Below are 18539 nucleotides of genomic sequence, written 5' to 3'. Positions count from 1 at the left end.
ACAGAGGTTAGAGGCATAAAATGATGAAAAAAAATGTAGGTCTGGGTCAACATCAAAATTGTAACAGTCAATTGCGGAGGGATCAAAGGGCTTAAAGATCTGGCCTTCAAAATCAGATTTGTTGTAGTCCATAGTATGTGTTAAGAATAATGTGCTGTAGATGTGAGGTTAAGTAATCAAAGTACTGTATAAATGCCTAAGGGTGGTGACTAATGAGCCAAACTCTGAGCGTTGGTATTTCTTTGTTGTGGCGAGATTTGGGTAGGTGGATGGACAATAAGTTTGTCGTATCTCAAATATACAGCGTCACCTCTTTCTCGAGCTGCCTTCATTGCTGGGAGTAGTTATTTCCTTCTTTGCCGGATGGCTTCAGGGAAGTCCTCATTGATGAAGATGCCTGAGCCCTTAAATTTTTTAGCTTTATCCAGAACAGAAAGTTTGTCCTTCAGCCGCAGAAATCTGACCACAGTGGGTCGGGGCCTTTCTGATGATGACATTGGCTTCCCAGTCCTTTGAGCCCAATCCAACTCCATTTTCAAATGATCCAGATGTAGTTTTTCACTGAATAGTTCTCTCACTTTTTCTTCATTCAGACACCTTTTCTTTCCCAGACTCTTTAATGTCATCTACAACAATATTATGGTGCCTTGACTGGCCCTCCAGATAGTCTGTCTTGTCTGAGGTTGAGATCATACTTTTGCAAATTGTGTCCAAATCTGTCCTGGTTTCATTACAGGTCTTGGACCAAGTTTTACATGAGATTTTAAAATCATCAAATTCCTTTTGGGTCATTTCCAGACTCACCTTGAGATCATAGACTTGCTTTGACAGATCATTAATCCTCTTATTTGAAGAATCAACTATGATCAGTACACAAGTTTTGAAGCTTTTTTCCTGTTGTTCAAGCAAAGTTCTGTAGAAGTCTTTTTGCTGGTCCAACAATTCACAAACTTGAGCCATGGTGACATATTCCTCAGTGGTGTTGTTAGAAGCTTTGGGTGGCATGTTGCCCGTTTGGTTGTCGGTAGGTGGGAGCAAAATGTGATAGGCCTACATGACCCTACCATTAACCCTTATCACTCTAAAATTAATTTATGGAAGAGATATATTGATGACGTTCTTCTGCTTTTGGATGGCTACCCGACTGAACTAACTGATTTAGTAATTTACATCAATAACAGCTCACCCTTTCTCAAATTCACTTCAGAATCCAGTTATGCAGAAATATCATACTTGGATTTAACTATCAGCAAAGATGCCACTAATAAAATTCAAACATCCATATTCAGAAAACCAATGTCAAGAAACTCTATCCTACATGTTATGTGTAACCACCCCAAACATGTAAAATCTAACATCCCAACCGGCCAATTCTTACGGATAAAAAGGAACTATTCGAACCCCATTGATTTTACACTGAAATCTGAAGAAATGACAAATCGTTTCAAAGAAAAAGACTATTCCATGACGACAATCCAACAAGCCGCCCAACGTGCAGCTAGAACCCCGCGATCAGAACTCCTTTGTGACAAGGCCAAAAATAAACAACAACAAAGAATCTGTTTCATTACCGAATTCAACCATTGCGCTCACAACATCAAAGAAATCATACAGAAACATCCTACAGGCTGAACCTACCTTACAAGATGTTTCCATAACTCCTCCCCTTTTCTCATTTCGCAGAGCCTCTACCATTGGAGACACCATCGTGCAAACACACAGTGCTCCAGACAAGTCAACATGGCTCTCCTTGACCGGTATGTACCGCTGTGGAAATTGTGCGTGCTGTAACAATACAGTGAATTCCAAGTTGTTCAAGCATCCCATCATGGGCCAAACCATCCCCATAAAGCAATTCATTAATTGCAAGTTAACTCACGTGATTTACCTTCTCACGTGCATTTGCGGGATGTCTTACGTAGGCCAGACTAAACGCAGTCTGAAGACCCGTATCACTGAACACAAAACAGCCATACGCACTCAGAATGTGGAATACGCAATGGCGCGTCACTGTATGGAACAAAACCATGGCTCGGCCTCATCCTTGTGATTCATCGGCATTGAGCGCATTATACCTTCTCACCGGGGCGGCAATATCCTACAAATAGTCTACTTGCCAGCAATGTGAACCCGGAAATGTTGAGTACCCCAAAGTTTTATGTTAGAAATGTACAGCATGGGTAGCTAGCTAGTTAGTTAGCTAACATTAGCTTGTTAGCTAGCTAATATTAGCATAATTCACTTTGCCAACTTTTGATAGATAGTAATGCTAACTATGGATCTGGAGAAGAATTCACTAGATTTTCCTATATCACATTAGCAACAAGCTAGCTTAGCTAACATTTAGCTAATGTTTGCTCATTAGCTAGCTAATTAGTTAGCTATTGTTAGCTTGTTAGCTAGCTAATATTAGCATAACTCACTTTGCCAACTTTTGATAGTGATTATATTAAGACAACACTTAACAGCTTTAAATGCAGGTCCAATGTATTAAGCACATAAACAACCTCAAAAATCGAATCAAAATTCATCAAAATCGGCCCACCGGGAGTTGAAATATGGCCACTTCTGGTTTAAACGGCCATTTTGAATATTTAAAATGTCATAAATGGATTCAGCATCCTCAATAACCCCCAAAACCACTTCAACATTGTCCAAATCGGCCAAGCAGTTGCTGAAATACTGTCCATATAGGTGATTATGCTAATTAATGCTAATTATGCTAATTGCCCAAACATATGCAAGTTAGCATCCAGCAGTTTCTAAATGCTGGGGACCCATACTGTATCATTTCTTACATAAAACTTTGGGGTACTCAACATTTCCGGGTTCACAATAGGGCGTTATAGGCTGGCAAATAGACTAGAAGGCTTGCTCAAAGAGAGATGTATCACATTCACAAACTTAATACGATGGCCCCAGCAGGACTCAATGATGATTATAGTCTCAAGTGTTTTCTGTAACTTAATGTTGTCATAGTCGATGCCGCTTGTTGTTGTTTTAAATATCCACCAATGAATTTGTGTACGGTAAATACAAAATTGCTGATTGCATCAACATGTTTGAATAGCCTAATGTAAAAACTCTAAAACTCCTCATTGTTTTATCATGTTAAAAATGATCTATTATTGGTCATTGTCGAACCATGTTTGAAACTGATCTTTTACCTAATTACCAAATGGGAAAATTAATTTTGCTGTAATTGCCAATTGTGCTGTAAATGAATAATTTGAATTGCCAACCTTACTAATTGAATAATTGTTTCATTGTTCAATTATGTAGAATTGATTGCTCATGCTTGTTTGTGACAAATGTTAACGCCTGTGTTCACAACTGTTCCATTTGTTATATGAACTGACCTCGTACTCATTTTTACTAGATGCTCTGACAAAGGCAGTAATGCCAGATTTGGAGACACTGGGTACAATGCTTACTTTTTGATTCATAGATATTTAGTAGTTCTGCTCATCCACCCTTAGATTTTACGCACTTGTGGTGAACGAGTTTTTGATCCAGGACATGTATACTTTAACCTTCTGTATGCAATCTCTCAGTATTTCATTGCAAACTAAAATAGAGCAAATTCATTTTTGATTTTTTGCAGAGACAATTGCATTTGTGGCACTTTATTTTTTCCTAAATTATAAATATAATTTACTATAAGTTAGTATTGTAAATGGTACAAATGTCTTGCTTCATTTGAAGCCATTTTTCAAGTCTCTGTGGTGTTCACATCTGGAGTTAAAAAACTTTAACCTCTCAGCGCAAAGCACCTAGTGGTTGGCACACCAGCGTGCCGAAATTACTGAACTCAGACATTCAGTGCTACTGCAACCAAATTATGCATTAAAAGCAAAAATGTTTTGTTTTAGCTTCATTAGTAGACGATACGCGACAACTATGCCGAATAAGGAGTTTAGCAGCGCCACCATTGTTGCTTTGGTCGTTCATTTAACAAGCATCCCCTCCCTGTCTCATCTGCAACTGCACCCCCCACCAATGACATAATGGACAATACTGTCTATCTGGGCATTCATAAAAATATTCTTTCACCACTCAAAGATCGTATTCTGTCATAGCAACAAAATAAACCCGGCAATAGCCCTAAGATATGCCAATACAGCAGTGAAAACGCTGCTCACTGAATAACGAAATAAACGAGACAAAGTTATACCATGTCATTCTACAGTCAATATCTGGGACTAAATATTGAATGAATATACAACAATACTAGTGGGTTTAGGCGTAGAGATGTCGCTTTTGAGACTGAGTGGGCAAGTATTGTCTTGGACAATCCGTTTGTGAAATATACGCGCATTTGTGATGCCTGGGTACCTTCCAAAATAGCTGTGTGTAATACCACACGTGTTGTTTACGGCGTTGTCGCCCTTTTTAGTATAGTCTAGCTTGATTGACAGTAGGTGAGAGTATAAGCTTTCTAACGATGTATAATTTTGCTTTTGGAATAGTGTTTTATAGGTCAGCGTAACCAAAAAAATTTTCACCATCGCATTCACTTAGGCATTCACTCTGTGGTAGCAGTAAAAGATGCTGCACCTAACGAAACGTTGTCAACAATTTTTGTAATTTCTAGGAAAATACTATTATTATTGAGGACTTCTAGGCATAGCTAAGCCATATGTTTGATGATATACCTAGCTGACATCATTTTCTGGAGGAAGACAAAAGCAGATATTGATTTGCCGCCTCTGTCTCTATCTACTGTAAACAGATAAGATTCCATCATTGCTATGTAAGTATTACTGCTCAAAATATTTAGGTTATATACGTTATTTTTGAATTTTTAAATAGGATAGTGGTATTTTACAATGAAGATATTTCACACTGCAATGTAAGCGCTTGTTGTTGTCTAGTAGTTTTTGTGATGCATGCAACAGTGATGACGTAAGAGTTGGAACATTGCCAAAACGTGGTGAATGTTGAAAATTGTTTCATGTCATCCCTTCCCCATACAAGAAAACATACAAGAGTACAGAGTAGAGAGTTAATTATTACACATTTAGGTACTGTACAGCATTGTGTGACAATATTTTTGCATTATTTTTAAATCTGATATCAAAGTTTTATCTTAAACCTTCCTACGGCACTCATTTATATGCTTTACAGTGGAGAAAAAGCATTATATTCCATTTTGGGGGGATTTAGGATACGTTTCCGGACCCCTAGCCATTTTAGACCAGCGTACAGTGTACGGACGGAGTGTAGCACAGTGGGTAAGGAACTAGGCTTGTAACCGAAAGGTCGCAGGTTCGATTCCCGGGTAAGGACACTGCCGTTGTACCCTTGAGCAAGGTACTTAACCGGAATTGCTTCAGTATATATCCAGCTGTATAAATGGATACAATGTAAAATGCTATGTAAAAGTTGTGTAAGTCGCTCTGGATAAGAGCATCTGCTAAATGCCTGTAATGTACTGATGGAGAGCTTGTAATTCCCACTTGAAAATGATGGAACAGTGAGTTTCTTGAGTTTTGATTTTTTGCAGAGACAATTGCATTTGTGGCACTTTATTTTTTCCTAAATTATAAATATAATTTAATATAAGTTAGTATTGTAAATGGTACAAATGTCTTGCTTCGTTAAAGCCATTTTTCAAGTCTCTGTGGTGTTCAAATCTGGAGTTATAAAGCTTTAAATAGGATACCCCCTAAATGGGCAAGGACTGGCTAGATTTAGCATGTGCACTAAGGGGTTAAACACAAACACTACTTAGCAAACCAACAAACGCTTACGTTTCACTGTGAAATATCCTCATTATGAAACACCATTAACCTATTTAAAGACACCCAATTTCAAAAATAACACAAATAACCAAAATATTTTCAGCAGTAACACATTTAGATAGACAATGAAATCTTATCTGTGTTCAGTACATTGAGACAGAGTCAGAATAAATGGCATCGTTCCCCAGTTCTAACTTAATCCATCAAAACGGTATATCAGCTAGGTCTATCAGCAAACGTATGCCTTAGCCCTGCACAGAGTTTCTCAGGAATAATAATATTTTCTAAGAAATTAGGAAAGTCATCAATAAGATTTCGCCAGGTGCAGCGTCTTTTACTGCTACCACAGACTGCATAATGCAGAAATAATGAGACAAAACTTGCAGTTATACTGAGCTATAAAATGCTATTCCAAAAGTAAAATTAGACATATTATACATCGTTAGAAAGCTTATTCTGCCACCTATTGGGTTGATTAATTGTTGATCAAGCCAGATTGTTCTACAAAGGACGACAACACCATAAGAAAACATGTGTGGTATCACCCAGGCATCACAAATGAGCATATGTTTTACAAACGGATTGTCCAAGGCAATATATGACCGTCTTGAAAGGGACGTATATTTGTACATTTATTCCATATTTAGTTGCAAATATTGACAGTAGAATTACATCTTATAATTTTTGAAAAATTCCTCATTTATTTTAGTGTTCAGTGAGCAGTGTTTTTCACAACTGTACTGGCATACCTTCGCCTATTGTTGGCTTTATCTTGTAGCTACGACGGAATACATATTTTTAGTGGTAAAATAATGTTTTTATTTATTCCCAGACACACACGATTGTCCAGTGTGTCGTGGGTGGTGGGTGTAGTTACAGATGAGACTGCAGGGAGGGAGTGCTTGGTAAATGGACGACCAGAGCGACAATGGTTGCGCTGCAAAACTCCTCATTTGGCATAGTTGTGTATTGTCTACTAATGAAACTAAAACAAAGCGTTTCTGTTTTTGACTCATACTTTGGTTACAAGAGTAATGAATGTCTGAGTTGAACAATCTAGGCATGCCGCCGTGCCGACCACTGGGGGGTGTGCGCTAATAGGTTAATGCACCAGATGTGACCTAAACTGCAACATTGGGAAAACATGGTGAACGCCTGAAAATTCACTAGGGGAACTGCGCGAAGTGGTTAACTGCAAGACTGTGAATGAAAGGTGGGACTGGTTCAAAAGGGTTATTCTTGAGGCCCAATGTAAATTTGTTCCAAAGGTAAGGAAAAGTAAGTAGAAGAAGCGATCTCGCCACACAAGAGAGTTTGAAAAAAGAAACTGTAAAAGATATATAAAAATGACAACACTGAGATTAATAAGGCTGAATATTGTAACATGTGTCCTAAGGTTAAAAAAGAACTACGGGAAGCCAAGAGCCAAAAAGGCAAATTGTCCAAGATGCTAAATGTAATCCTAAACATTTCTTTCAATGCTGTAGTTGGAAAAGCAAAGTCCAACAGAATATGAGGTGCATCAGGAACGAAGTAGCGTTGTTTTCTAAGAATAAAGATATTGCTGATGCCTTAAATAGTTATTTTGTTTTATGAGAGAAAAGGTTACTAATAAGCATATTCAGTACTCAGGATTAGATATTTAAATAGAGGATAAAGAAGTACTGGATGAATGACTTAAACTAAAGACAAATAAGGCAGCAGGCCCTGATAACAAATACCCAGGACTACTTAAAGAGTTAGGTGTGATCATCTTTAAACCACTGGCAGGTATTTTTAGACAGTCCTTAGAAACTGAAGAAATACCTGAGGACTGGAAACAAGGTAATACTCTGATGGCCCTGGTCGTCTGCCCTCCCTGTTTGTCTTGAACTTCCTGTTCGTAACTTACGGAGTAAATTTAGTGCCAAAAGTATTGTCTGCGTAGGAAAAAAAACTGCACGCATAGGAAAAAAAATTGCACGAGTAAAAAAAATAAAATATCGAAAGTATTGTCCGTGTAGGAAAAAAAATTGCACACGTAAAAAACAAAATTGTAGGCGTAGATGTGGAAATGTTTCTCGCGATCAGCAAAAATGAAATCAAACGCATTTTTCTGAATTGTAAACGAAAAAGTTATGTTCACAAATGTAAAAAATAAAATTGCAATTGTTTTTTCTCACGCGTGTTTACGATTGAATTTTTTACGAGTATGATTTCATTTTACGATTGTTTTTTTCGCGGTTGGTCAAAATCATGCCAAAACCCCAAGCATGAGAAAAACAGAATCGTAATCGTAAAAAATGAAGTCGTACTCGTAAAAAATTTAATCGTAAACATGAGTGAGAAAAAACAATTGCAATTTTATTTTTTACATTTGTGAACATAACTTTTTCCGTTTACAATTCAGGAAAATGCGTTTGATTTTATTTTTTCTGATCACGAGAAACTTTTCCACATCTACGCCTATGGTTTTTTTGTATGTGTGCAATTTGTTTTCCTACGTGGACAATACTTTTGGCACTAAATTGACTCCATAGTAACACCCTGTTCTGTCTCTTTAAGGTCCTGTGCTGTAGGAGCCAGTTTGAGTCACTGGCTCCACCCTTGATTAGCTGTACCTATGGGGGAGAAGGCATAAAGGTCTGCTTGTAGCTGACTGAGCTCTCTCCCGACTCTCCAGCCAGTTGGTGCACCTCCATTTTGGTTGGTTTCTCTTTGTTTGTTGTACCCTTCAACACCTACACACACCATACTGTTTTCATTGCATCCACACACGCATACACTTCCCTGATTACTGATTCCACACACATTTCTTGATTTTACATTTCGTTTAATAAACTTTTGTTAGGAAAACTGTTGCTACCGTGTGGACCTCCCCTTCTTTGTTAAGGCCATACCGAGATGGGCATAACAATATAATACCAATTTATAAGAAAGGGGACCATACTGATCGAGGAAACTACAGGCCTGTCAGTTTAACTTGCATTAGCTACATCTAAAATACTAGAATCCATCATTACAGACAAGTTGGAAGTATTTCTTGAAATAGCAACATCCTAAGGGATAGCCAGCACGGTTTTCACAAGGGAAGAACATGCCTGACAAACCTTCTGAGTGTTCTTTGAAGAAGTTACCCAGTGTTCTGATTATAACAAGGTTTATGATATTATTATTATACTATTATACTTAAAGGGGAACTTCACTTTATAACACTTCTGCTTCTCATGACTAATATTGTCATTTTAATGAATGTGTCACCCTTCATTTTTTGATTAGTCATTTCATTTAAAATGTCTAACGTTAGAAACAAAAACCTATTTTTTTTTTTAGCGCAAGTCCACATAGTAGTACAGTTTCCGGTTTTTTCTTCTTCTTCGATTTCATTTCACGGCAAAATTGAGAAGAAGCGAAGCAAAACATTCCGTTAACTTAGCGTTGAAATCGAACAAACTAATGTCTCCTAGCTTTTGTTTGATGCGATATCGTTGTAATAATGAGGTGCATTGTACCCGGTTGTTATAATGCCCCCATTAAACATGCCTTGAAAGCACATTTTCATAGTTTTCCACGCGATGCAACTTTGTGCCAGACATGGCTGGATGTAATCAGACACCCCAACATAACACCTGAAGAAGTTCGTAAACGATGACTAAGGTATGCAGCGACCACTTTGAAGGCACCGACTACCAAGGCGACCGTCTGAAGCCTAGAGCAGTACCCACCGTTTTCCCATCGTTGGTCAAACCGCTCGAGGTAGGCACTATGCGGGCTGGCTAACGCTATCGCATCTGTCTGTGATACATAGGATGTCTACCACCAGTTGCCGTTTGTCCTGGGAATAGCCTGAAGTTCCTCAATCTCGGCCCGCTCCTGACTCGCTCTCGCATGATCAGCCTGCAAATTAGCCAGCTCTTCTGTGTATTCCGGCTTGAATCGATAGGGCACAACAATCCCATGATTAAAAACAAAATCTCCTTAATCCTCAGACATTTTCAGTTTTGCTAGCTAGTAGTCATACAACAACTATTTCTACGACCATCTAATATTATTGTCTGCAGGTACACACACATCAGAAGTCACGCAATGATATGCATCCTCGAGTTCGACACTAAACTGCCTGGGTCTACTTCCTGCATTTGTAAAGGAAAACAACAAAACAGGGTAAAATATTAACACAATGAAATAACTAATCGAAAAATGAAGGGCGACACATTCATTAGAAGGACAATATCAGTCATGAGAAGCAGAAGTGTTATAAAGTGAAATTCGCCTTTAATTTCCAAAAGGCATTTGATAACGTACCACATGAGATACTTGTTATTAAAATGAAGATAGCAGGAATTAGAGGACATATTTCAGAGTGGATTTCCGGGTTTTCCCTACCATAGAAATCTCATCTGAATATTGCCCTGTATGTGCCGGCGGCTGGTGGCTCAGGTCTCAAGTTATCAATTGTAATCTTAAATGGACTGCATGAATCTTCATGTATTGGCGCTTTTTACAGATCAAGAATGATTGGCTACAGGCAGAATTAATTGCATTCACGTTCTACTCCTTTTCCTGAGCAAGTCAGAAGCTCGGTGAATGATCAGAAACTGAATTTAGAAAAATTGAATTTTCCTGGCAGACCTGCAGCCTTTATTCTTCTGACAGAAAATAAAATTATGAAGGCAGGTTGGCCTAACGTAAACATCCCAGCACAATAAGAAGCCCTTTACTCCTAACACCTGTATGAGATAGGAATAGGGTACAAACCCTCCTACACAGGTGTAAGTGGCAATCAGAGAGACAGATGGAGAGAGGCATAAATAGACAGGGAGCAATAAAGATATGGGTTCCCTGGGTTGAATTGATATTTTAAAAAGCAGAAGATGCACTCCAGATCTCAATCCTTCCACAGCTTTCTTGGAAACCATAACAAAAATGCATACCTTCAGGCCGTGAATGTTCCGGATCCCTGGGGTCTTGCCGGCTGGAACAGTAATTGATTGAGTTGTAGAGAATAGCTCACTGAAACTGGAAAACTTAGCTAGAAATTAGTGATTTAAAAAGAAATTATTGTGACAATAAAAATTAGGCAGAAGATGGAAGGGGAGGCTCTGGAGAGCTGGAATGTGAGTATGAAGCGCTGCAAATGTCCACACATGTGCTTGTATAAGCGTACACATATATAAATGCATGCATACATAAGCATGAAGGCATGCACACACACGTAAGAAACCAAGAAGGAAACAATGGCTAGACTGGCCTTGGGGTCACTGATTTGCAGGCCTGGCTCTTGCGGCAGCTGAGTGTCTGTGTAGCGTATGTGCTATGATTATAGCAGCGATATCAGGGAACCAGGGATCGGCATTCACCGTGAAGCTCGCAAACACCAGTGGTTACATAGTTATTGAAGTTTAGTAAGTCTCTAGCGCCAAAAAGCACATTTCCCCATTGAGGTCCATTCAAAAGTCGGAACTATACTAATTATAATATTTTGGACAGTACTTTTAAATTCTAAAATTTCTTCACAGATCTTTTTACTCTCCAGGCATCCAGAGTTCCACAGGAAAAGATATTAGATTTTTTAAACTGCATCGTTCTACATCACAGTGCACGCACCTGCTTACACAGGCACACCAGAGCATTAAGAAGCATGATGCTATGACAATTATAGGGAGGGGGGGTTAAGCCATCCAAGCTTTCAAGTTGCCTTCACAGAACCAATGTATTAGAATGCATTTAGTGTTCCTCCCAGGAGACCTAAGATGAATCCACCTTTGCTGTCATATAGGGTTGGGTTGGTTTCCGGTTTTGCTGGTCCGGTCCGGTCCGGTGTATGAGCTTAAACCGAGTGAACCAGCATTTGTCATTATGAGACGTTCTGGCAAATTAAAAAGTAGCCTACATCAGCAACCAGTGCCGACGGCGCTAAATCCAACTTGTACTGCATTAGTAATAAGCAATATGACAACATGCTTAACATAATATTATGTTTGTTTATAAATGGAGCCGTCACAACAAATTTGATCCGAGCTGCAAAAATGATCCAGGTGACGTAATGACATTCTAAAACAGCTGTTATAGCCATTGCGACGTACTTACAGTTTCGTTACCGGGTCCGTTGCTATGCCAGCATTGCATTTTGTGGCGATAAAGATTCTAAAGCCATCTTTACACAGCCGAGCCGGGTTAATATTCTGTAGCAGACGCGAGGTAAAATTAGTGTTGATCAATTTCCACAGACGTTCTTTATCCACCTTTTGGCCGGTATGAACATCTTTACACTGCAAAGAAGAATCCGCGGGATTCGCTGTGGCACGTGCAATTATGTATCTCATGCACAATAAACATGGTCTCTCTCATGAATGATTGTTGTGTGATATTTTTGAAACAACTGCCTTGCAAAATGTTACCCCTGGTGTTTCTGGTTTTGCTAGCTAAACTGTTCAGCAATAGCTTGGTAGACGTTCAAGTCTCTCACTGTCCCGTCAATTAGTTTTTTTGTTTTCATTTCTAATTATCAACAGCTCCCTCACCTCGTATTAGTAAACGGCTACACATGTCATCTAACTTGCAAGCAGTATCTCCCTAAATATGAATTAAATGTTTAAGAAAATAATAATAATGAATTTGATTTTATCCACGGAAATAGCTATACAAAAAGGCAAAATAAATGTTGTGGTCGTGATCGCCGTTGTAGATGTCAGAAGGAAATGTCACTGAAAATAAATTAAAAAGTTAGCTCTCTTTGCAGCGGTTTGGGCTGGAAACGAGCTGTAAGAGCGGAATAAGCCCCCGAAGTGAAGCACAACACTGCCTACTGATCGTAGACGAGATCGCTGTGAGGTTGCTTTCTGTAGAGGATTTCTGCTGCATGCTCCCATATTACTGAAAATGCTGTAGCGGTGGCTAGCTATAAGTGCATGCCGGCGTATGAGTGCTTGGTGCGTTGTGTTGATTATAGAGTAGCGCTGAACTTTCGGCTTACGTTTTCTGAACCTCGGTGATACAGTGGTGCAAGTAGACTATTTAACAATCAGCGTAAGGCCATGGGTAAATGCTTTGTTTCTGCTGTGTTCCTGTTGTGCTTTACGTCAGGGGCTTATTCCGCTCTTACAGCTCATTTCCAGCCCAAACAATTGCAAAGAGAGCAAGATTTTGAAGATTTTGTCAGAGACATTTCCTTCTGACGTGTACGCCCGCAATCGCGACCACAACATTTATTTTGCCTTTTTGTATAGCTATTTCCGTGGATGAAATCACATTTATTATTATTTTCTGTTAAAAACATTTCATTCATATTTAGGGAGATACTACTTACAAGTTAGATGACATGTGTAGCCGTTTACTAATATGATTGCATTTCAGGCTGGAAAATAACTCATTAAACCAGAGAAATTGCTGATTGTTGTCTTAGAATCTTTATCGCCAAAGAACGTAGCAAGGCTGTCTGCGTCGGCATAGCAACGGACGCTGTAACAAAACTTTAAGTACGTCACAATGGTTTTAGAATGTCATTACCTCATCCGGATCATTTTTGCTGCCCGGATCAAATTTGTTGTGACAGAGCCACTAGTGTCTGAGCGCAAAAAAAAAAAAATGATCGACAGGCCGTGCGCAATTTAGTGCCGAGTCCAGCAACAAGGAGATCAAATTTCAGTAGACCAATCAAAGGTGGGTGGGGGGAAGACGATGCACACGGCGCTCGGCCGCTACACTCTCATTCATGGGCTCTCATTATGTTCCACTCAGGACGGGCTGAGTCACGTGCGATTTTAGTGGTAAAATTCGGTATTACCGGTCCAGTCCGGTATTTGGCTTAATATCAAACCGGTTTGAAAATTTAATAATAATTTAATCTGCAATATCGTGTGTTCTTGTTTCCTGTAAATAAAGAAAATGACCCAATATATCATTTAGGTAAGAAGCTCTTATATTATTACTACATATTGGATACACAGCCAATAATATAAAGCACATAGTTTGTTTTCATTTGAAGAAAAAAGTTAATAACATTCATGAAATCTTTTGCTTTCTTTCATACACCGCACAAGACAAAGCAAGCAGACAAATCCAACTGAATTATATTAGCTGTTTCTGTCTGCAATCGTCGCTTTTCAAGTATGAATTTGATCAGGGTAACACGGGAAAACACAGAATGGCTGATGGCAGAGAATGGCTGATGAAGTCCACAACACTTCTTGTCGGCAACCTTACCCAATGACTTATGGCAAAGCTAGCTTGTAAGCTTGCTAGTAAGGATTTCAGTTGTGTCAGAAGTTGTGGCGCGCCAGCTATAATTAGCTACTTATTATGTTCCGGTTGAGGTGCCACTGAAAGTTTGTTCTGTTTGGAAAAGCTAGTTAGCTAGCTAGGTACAACTAGTAACAAGCATGGTTCAAACTAGTAGCAAGCAGTTGTCAAAAATTGATTTGACATACATGTCAAAATGTTGTTGTTAAAACAAGGTTAAGCTGTTTAGCCATGTCAGATAACAATTTATAGGGCCTTCTCCCCCAGCATAAATAGGAAAAATCAGAATTGAACAATCAACATGATGTCAAAACAAGGGTTGGCCACAATTTGAATAACATTTCATTTCACCAATACAAAATCCCACCTGGGGACAGCAAGTGCCATTTTTTTTGGTGCCATTTTCCTGCTGAAATGGTTGCTGAATTCCTTCAAGACTCTGGCAGCTGTAATGTTTTTAGGACACCTAAATAACCACGTAATATCTAAAAGTTTTTCTTGTAATCTTTTCTTGTAATGTGTAATTATGCCTTCAATGGTGGTTAGATTTTTTATAATGAACCTATTGATTTTGGTGAAGTGCAGGCACAAATGCTTATAAACCGTCAAATTAGCATAACAAATTTGATTACACTGCAAGTAAAACATTCAACCTCCCTACCATAATGTGTTGTGATTGTGCCAAACGACGGTTGAATCCATGTTCAATACCCCATGTCAACATAGGGTTTTGTGCGTGAAAGGGGTACAATGTACATTTGAGTAGCTATTTTGTTAGCCAAAGTTTGGAAAGATCTCTCTCAGACTTCTGGCACTGCTAATAATTTTGATACAACAGTTGTTTCACTGTCACTCATTAAGTAGAATAAATGTAAATATTTTCTGGTTGAAAGAGCTCTCATTCGTTCTCCACATTAAATCAAATTATTTATCTGACCCAGTCTGTTATTTTAATACTTTGACTGGAATGCTCATTTTATTTCAGTTTTCAGTTGAAATCACTACACCCTACGTGTTAACTTGCAAATTACTATGGAGACTATACCAAGTTTTAATGAAGCAAATATTAGGTAAGTTTTCCACATTGATCTGTAATTCACGCCTACAAAAGTTTGCTGCTTCCCTCGCACAAATTCTGTAAGTAGAGGTAGCTAACAAACAAAACGCCCTTGTCTTAAATTAAGGATAACACTTGCTACAATCACATTTTGTGCATCCAGGTTATGGACGGGGGGGTGCAGCACAGTGGGTAAGGAACTGGGCTTGTAACCGAAAGGTCGCAAGTGCGATTCCCGGGTAAGGACACTGCCGTTGTACCCTTGAGCAAGGTACTTAACCGGAATTGCTTCAGTATATATCCAGCTGTATAAATGGATACAACGTAAAATGCTATGTAAAAGTTGTGTAAGTCGCTCTGGATAAGAGCGTCTGCTAAATGCCTGTAATGTAATGTAATGAATATGATGGAGCATCAGATAAGCTGACTCATGATTTTTATATTTAGCCAAAAATTAGCGTATATTTTCCCGTGTTTATTATGGATCTCCATTTACGCGGGTTGTAATTTGGAACTGTCAAAAAAGCTGGAATTCCGGATTAAGTTGGAACAAGCACAAAACCGTCCAGACCCATGGCGCAACTTCAATTCTGACTGATATAGCCAGGACAATGTTTTCACTGGAGACTTGATACCGCCTTATAACTTCAAAGTCCCAGGTCATTTGTGAATGGTTGTAATGGATTTTGAAAAGAGACACTTCATGCTACAAGCATGCTAACGGCAATGACTGTGCTGTAAAGTTTAGGTACCAAACAACAAGGCTGAATTCTTTTGACTGAATGTACATAGAAACTATAAGGTCAGATCGCGTAGCCTAGTTTCACTCACTGTGGCCAAGTGGAATCGATAACGTTTCAGAAAATATATAACGTTAAGATTTAATTCAATGTTCTACTGGGAGTTTTGCCGTTTATTGAGGGTGTGACAGAAAATTTTGGTGGCACTCACTGTAAGCGAAAGTTTTTTCACATTTACCGTTCGATTGAGCAAGTACCATTCATAGTACATTTTTACGGGTTACTGCTATCAGATTGTGCTAGCTACTTTACATGAACCTTGTACGGCAATCAATAAAGGCTAACAGCACAGTAGCAGTTACTGCTTGTCACTTGTACCACCACTGTAATGAACAAAAAAAGGCTACACACTGCTGGCAACAATGTAAAGCTCCGTTTTGGCCTCCGTACTATATAGGTAGCTAGCTATGGCACGTCGTCACCTCTGTAACGTTATTTGTTGTCCTCCGTGTGTCCATACATCTATATCAGTGGTTGAAGCTGTGTGTCCTTAGCTCCTACTGATGCATGCAGGATAGCATCCGTACGCGCTAAGTACGTTAACTGAAGTAGGCGATCCGTACGCGCTTACTAGGTTAGTTAAAGTAGGCGAAACGCGAACATGTTAGGGTGAGCTGAAGTAACGTTAGGCGATGAAGCTGTGCTTAAAAATGTCGTGCCAGATGAAGTAGTGGCCATAATTGGTAATAATCTACAGTTATAACCCCTTCAATGTATATTAGCAGCCGGTGTAAACAATATGGAAAATAAACATAATGCCAAGTTGGTTGGAATACTGTTATATATAGCAAGAAAGGTGATCCTTAAATACTGGATATCCAAAGATGTGCCTTCAATGGAAGATTGGTATGGGGAAGTGTTAAAAAGACTGCCTTTAGAGAAACTGACCTTGCATGACAATGTGAAAGGATTTATTAACATATGGCATCCAGTCATAAATGTGGTAGATCCTTCCGGTTTGGACTTTCTACTGCCTAATTAAAGGAAAGGGGGGTGGTTGTCGCAGCTGTACGTTCGCTGTGGCGAAGTATGTCCTTTTTCTTAATTTTATTTTTTTTCTTTCTTTATTTATTATTATTATTTATTTATGTATTTATTTTTGGGGGGGATGTATTTGTCTTTGTTTTTGTCAATTGTGCTTATAAGTTTGTAAATTGGATCCTGCTGTTGTTCATTTTATGTTGAGAATAACTTCCGAAATATGCACTAAAGGTTTATGCAAATTTGCAACAAGGCTGCCCCCGACCAAAGATTTTCCTAGTCGACTAGTAGTCGTTAGTTCAAGCCATTAGTCGACTAGTCGTTGCACGTTTATGATATTATTTAAATATATATATTTTTGGGGCATCAGAAAACGGTTTGAGTTCCAGGGCTGAGAGAGAATGTTATGAGTAACATTGTTAACACTGTGCTACATTACAGAGAAATATAAAACCGTAATAATGAGCCTTTAAAATATAAATTTTACAAGTGCACGCACAAAGCGAGCCGCCTGTTAACGACAATGCTAGCAGCAAAAGCGGTAATGATTCTGAATGTGTCGGAACAAGGAGACTGAACATTTTGTTAATTTATTTCAACACACTAGGCTATAACATCACACAACTTAACTTGTAAGACCAACACAATAACTTATAAAACAAATGATAATAAAAACAGCCTTTTGTTAAAAAACTAAATTGAAAAAATATTTTTGTTTCTTTTTTCTTTTAAAATGTAAATACATATAAATTATATAAACAAACGAATAAATAAATATACAGCAAACTGAAACACTTAAGAGAAATATCAGTGCAAAAATAAACAGACCTACGGAGAAGTAGCCTCAACATGGAATGAAAACTTTCAATGCTTTCTGAGGTCAGAATGCAAACAAAAATGTATCAACACATTTAACACCAGGAGCGCCGGACCATTTCCTGGCATTCAAATAACTTTTTGCGCGGCCAGGGTCAAATGACACATTAGCCTTCAAACTGGAAATATTCGCATTGTTCGCTAGATGGCGCTTATTAGACAGGAGCTGACAATGGTTGCCAGCCCATTGTCCTAATGAAATATTTGCGAGATTTTAGACTGTCAGAGTATCAGAGTAAGTTATGTTTTAGTTACGGCTCGGCATTCTAGTCAACACATTGTTGCAATATAAATGTATTTAGAATAAACAGTATGTCTGTATGAAGAGAATGAGTCATGAAAAGCTAACAATAAACAGATTGTAGGGAGGTCAAACCTGTTTTTCAAAAAACAAATTTGACAGTTTATTCTTCATGCATAATATCATAAATGCTAATAATCAAATAGGCTAACAACATATAAATCGCCAATTTGCCAGAATATAACTGTAATACGATTTTTAAAATTAGCCGCTTCCCTCCGCATGTGATCACTGATCACTGTCGTTGGAGGGAAACGCATCATCACCCGTGCGAATTTTAGGGTCGGGTTTTCTGTTTTATAAAAATACATGTAAAAAATATTGTCGTTTTTTTCGAGTTTTTTTCCGGTGACCAGAAAACATGTAGGCTAGGCTACACTGGCAAGTAGGTCATAGCTGGCTGTGACTATTCGACTGGGGATTCGAAATCCAAAGTCTCTTATTCATCGTAGGCTAATTACAAAAAACACCCATTCGTAACACTGAATAATACCGCACTGTACATAAGACCATGGCAAATATATACATGCAAGAATCCTGTTGTTCAAACGAGTTTTTTC

At 38.5% G+C, this 18539-nt stretch overlaps 1 protein-coding gene across 8 annotated transcripts in view; it reads right to left on the bottom strand.

Annotated features, from left to right (window-relative positions):
• Positions 1–18539, bottom strand: part of map2k5 (mitogen-activated protein kinase kinase 5) — a 244373-nt gene that overhangs the window by 181148 nt on the left and 44686 nt on the right. For all 8 annotated transcript variants that reach the window (XR_004765388.1, XM_035419104.1, XM_035419106.1 and 5 more), the window contains one exon: positions 10658–10698. Coding sequence is in view for 7 of the 8 variants with exons in the window: in XM_035419104.1 (XP_035274995.1) it covers positions 10658–10698 (41 nt within the window). In the remaining variant the exon portion in view is untranslated. The remainder of the gene's footprint in view (positions 1–10657; positions 10699–18539) is intronic.

Source organism: Anguilla anguilla, chromosome 5 (assembly GCF_013347855.1).
Source record: "Anguilla anguilla isolate fAngAng1 chromosome 5, fAngAng1.pri, whole genome shotgun sequence".
Lineage (NCBI taxonomy): Eukaryota > Metazoa > Chordata > Actinopteri > Anguilliformes > Anguillidae > Anguilla > Anguilla anguilla.
This window is presented reverse-complemented; position numbering and strand designations above follow the sequence as displayed.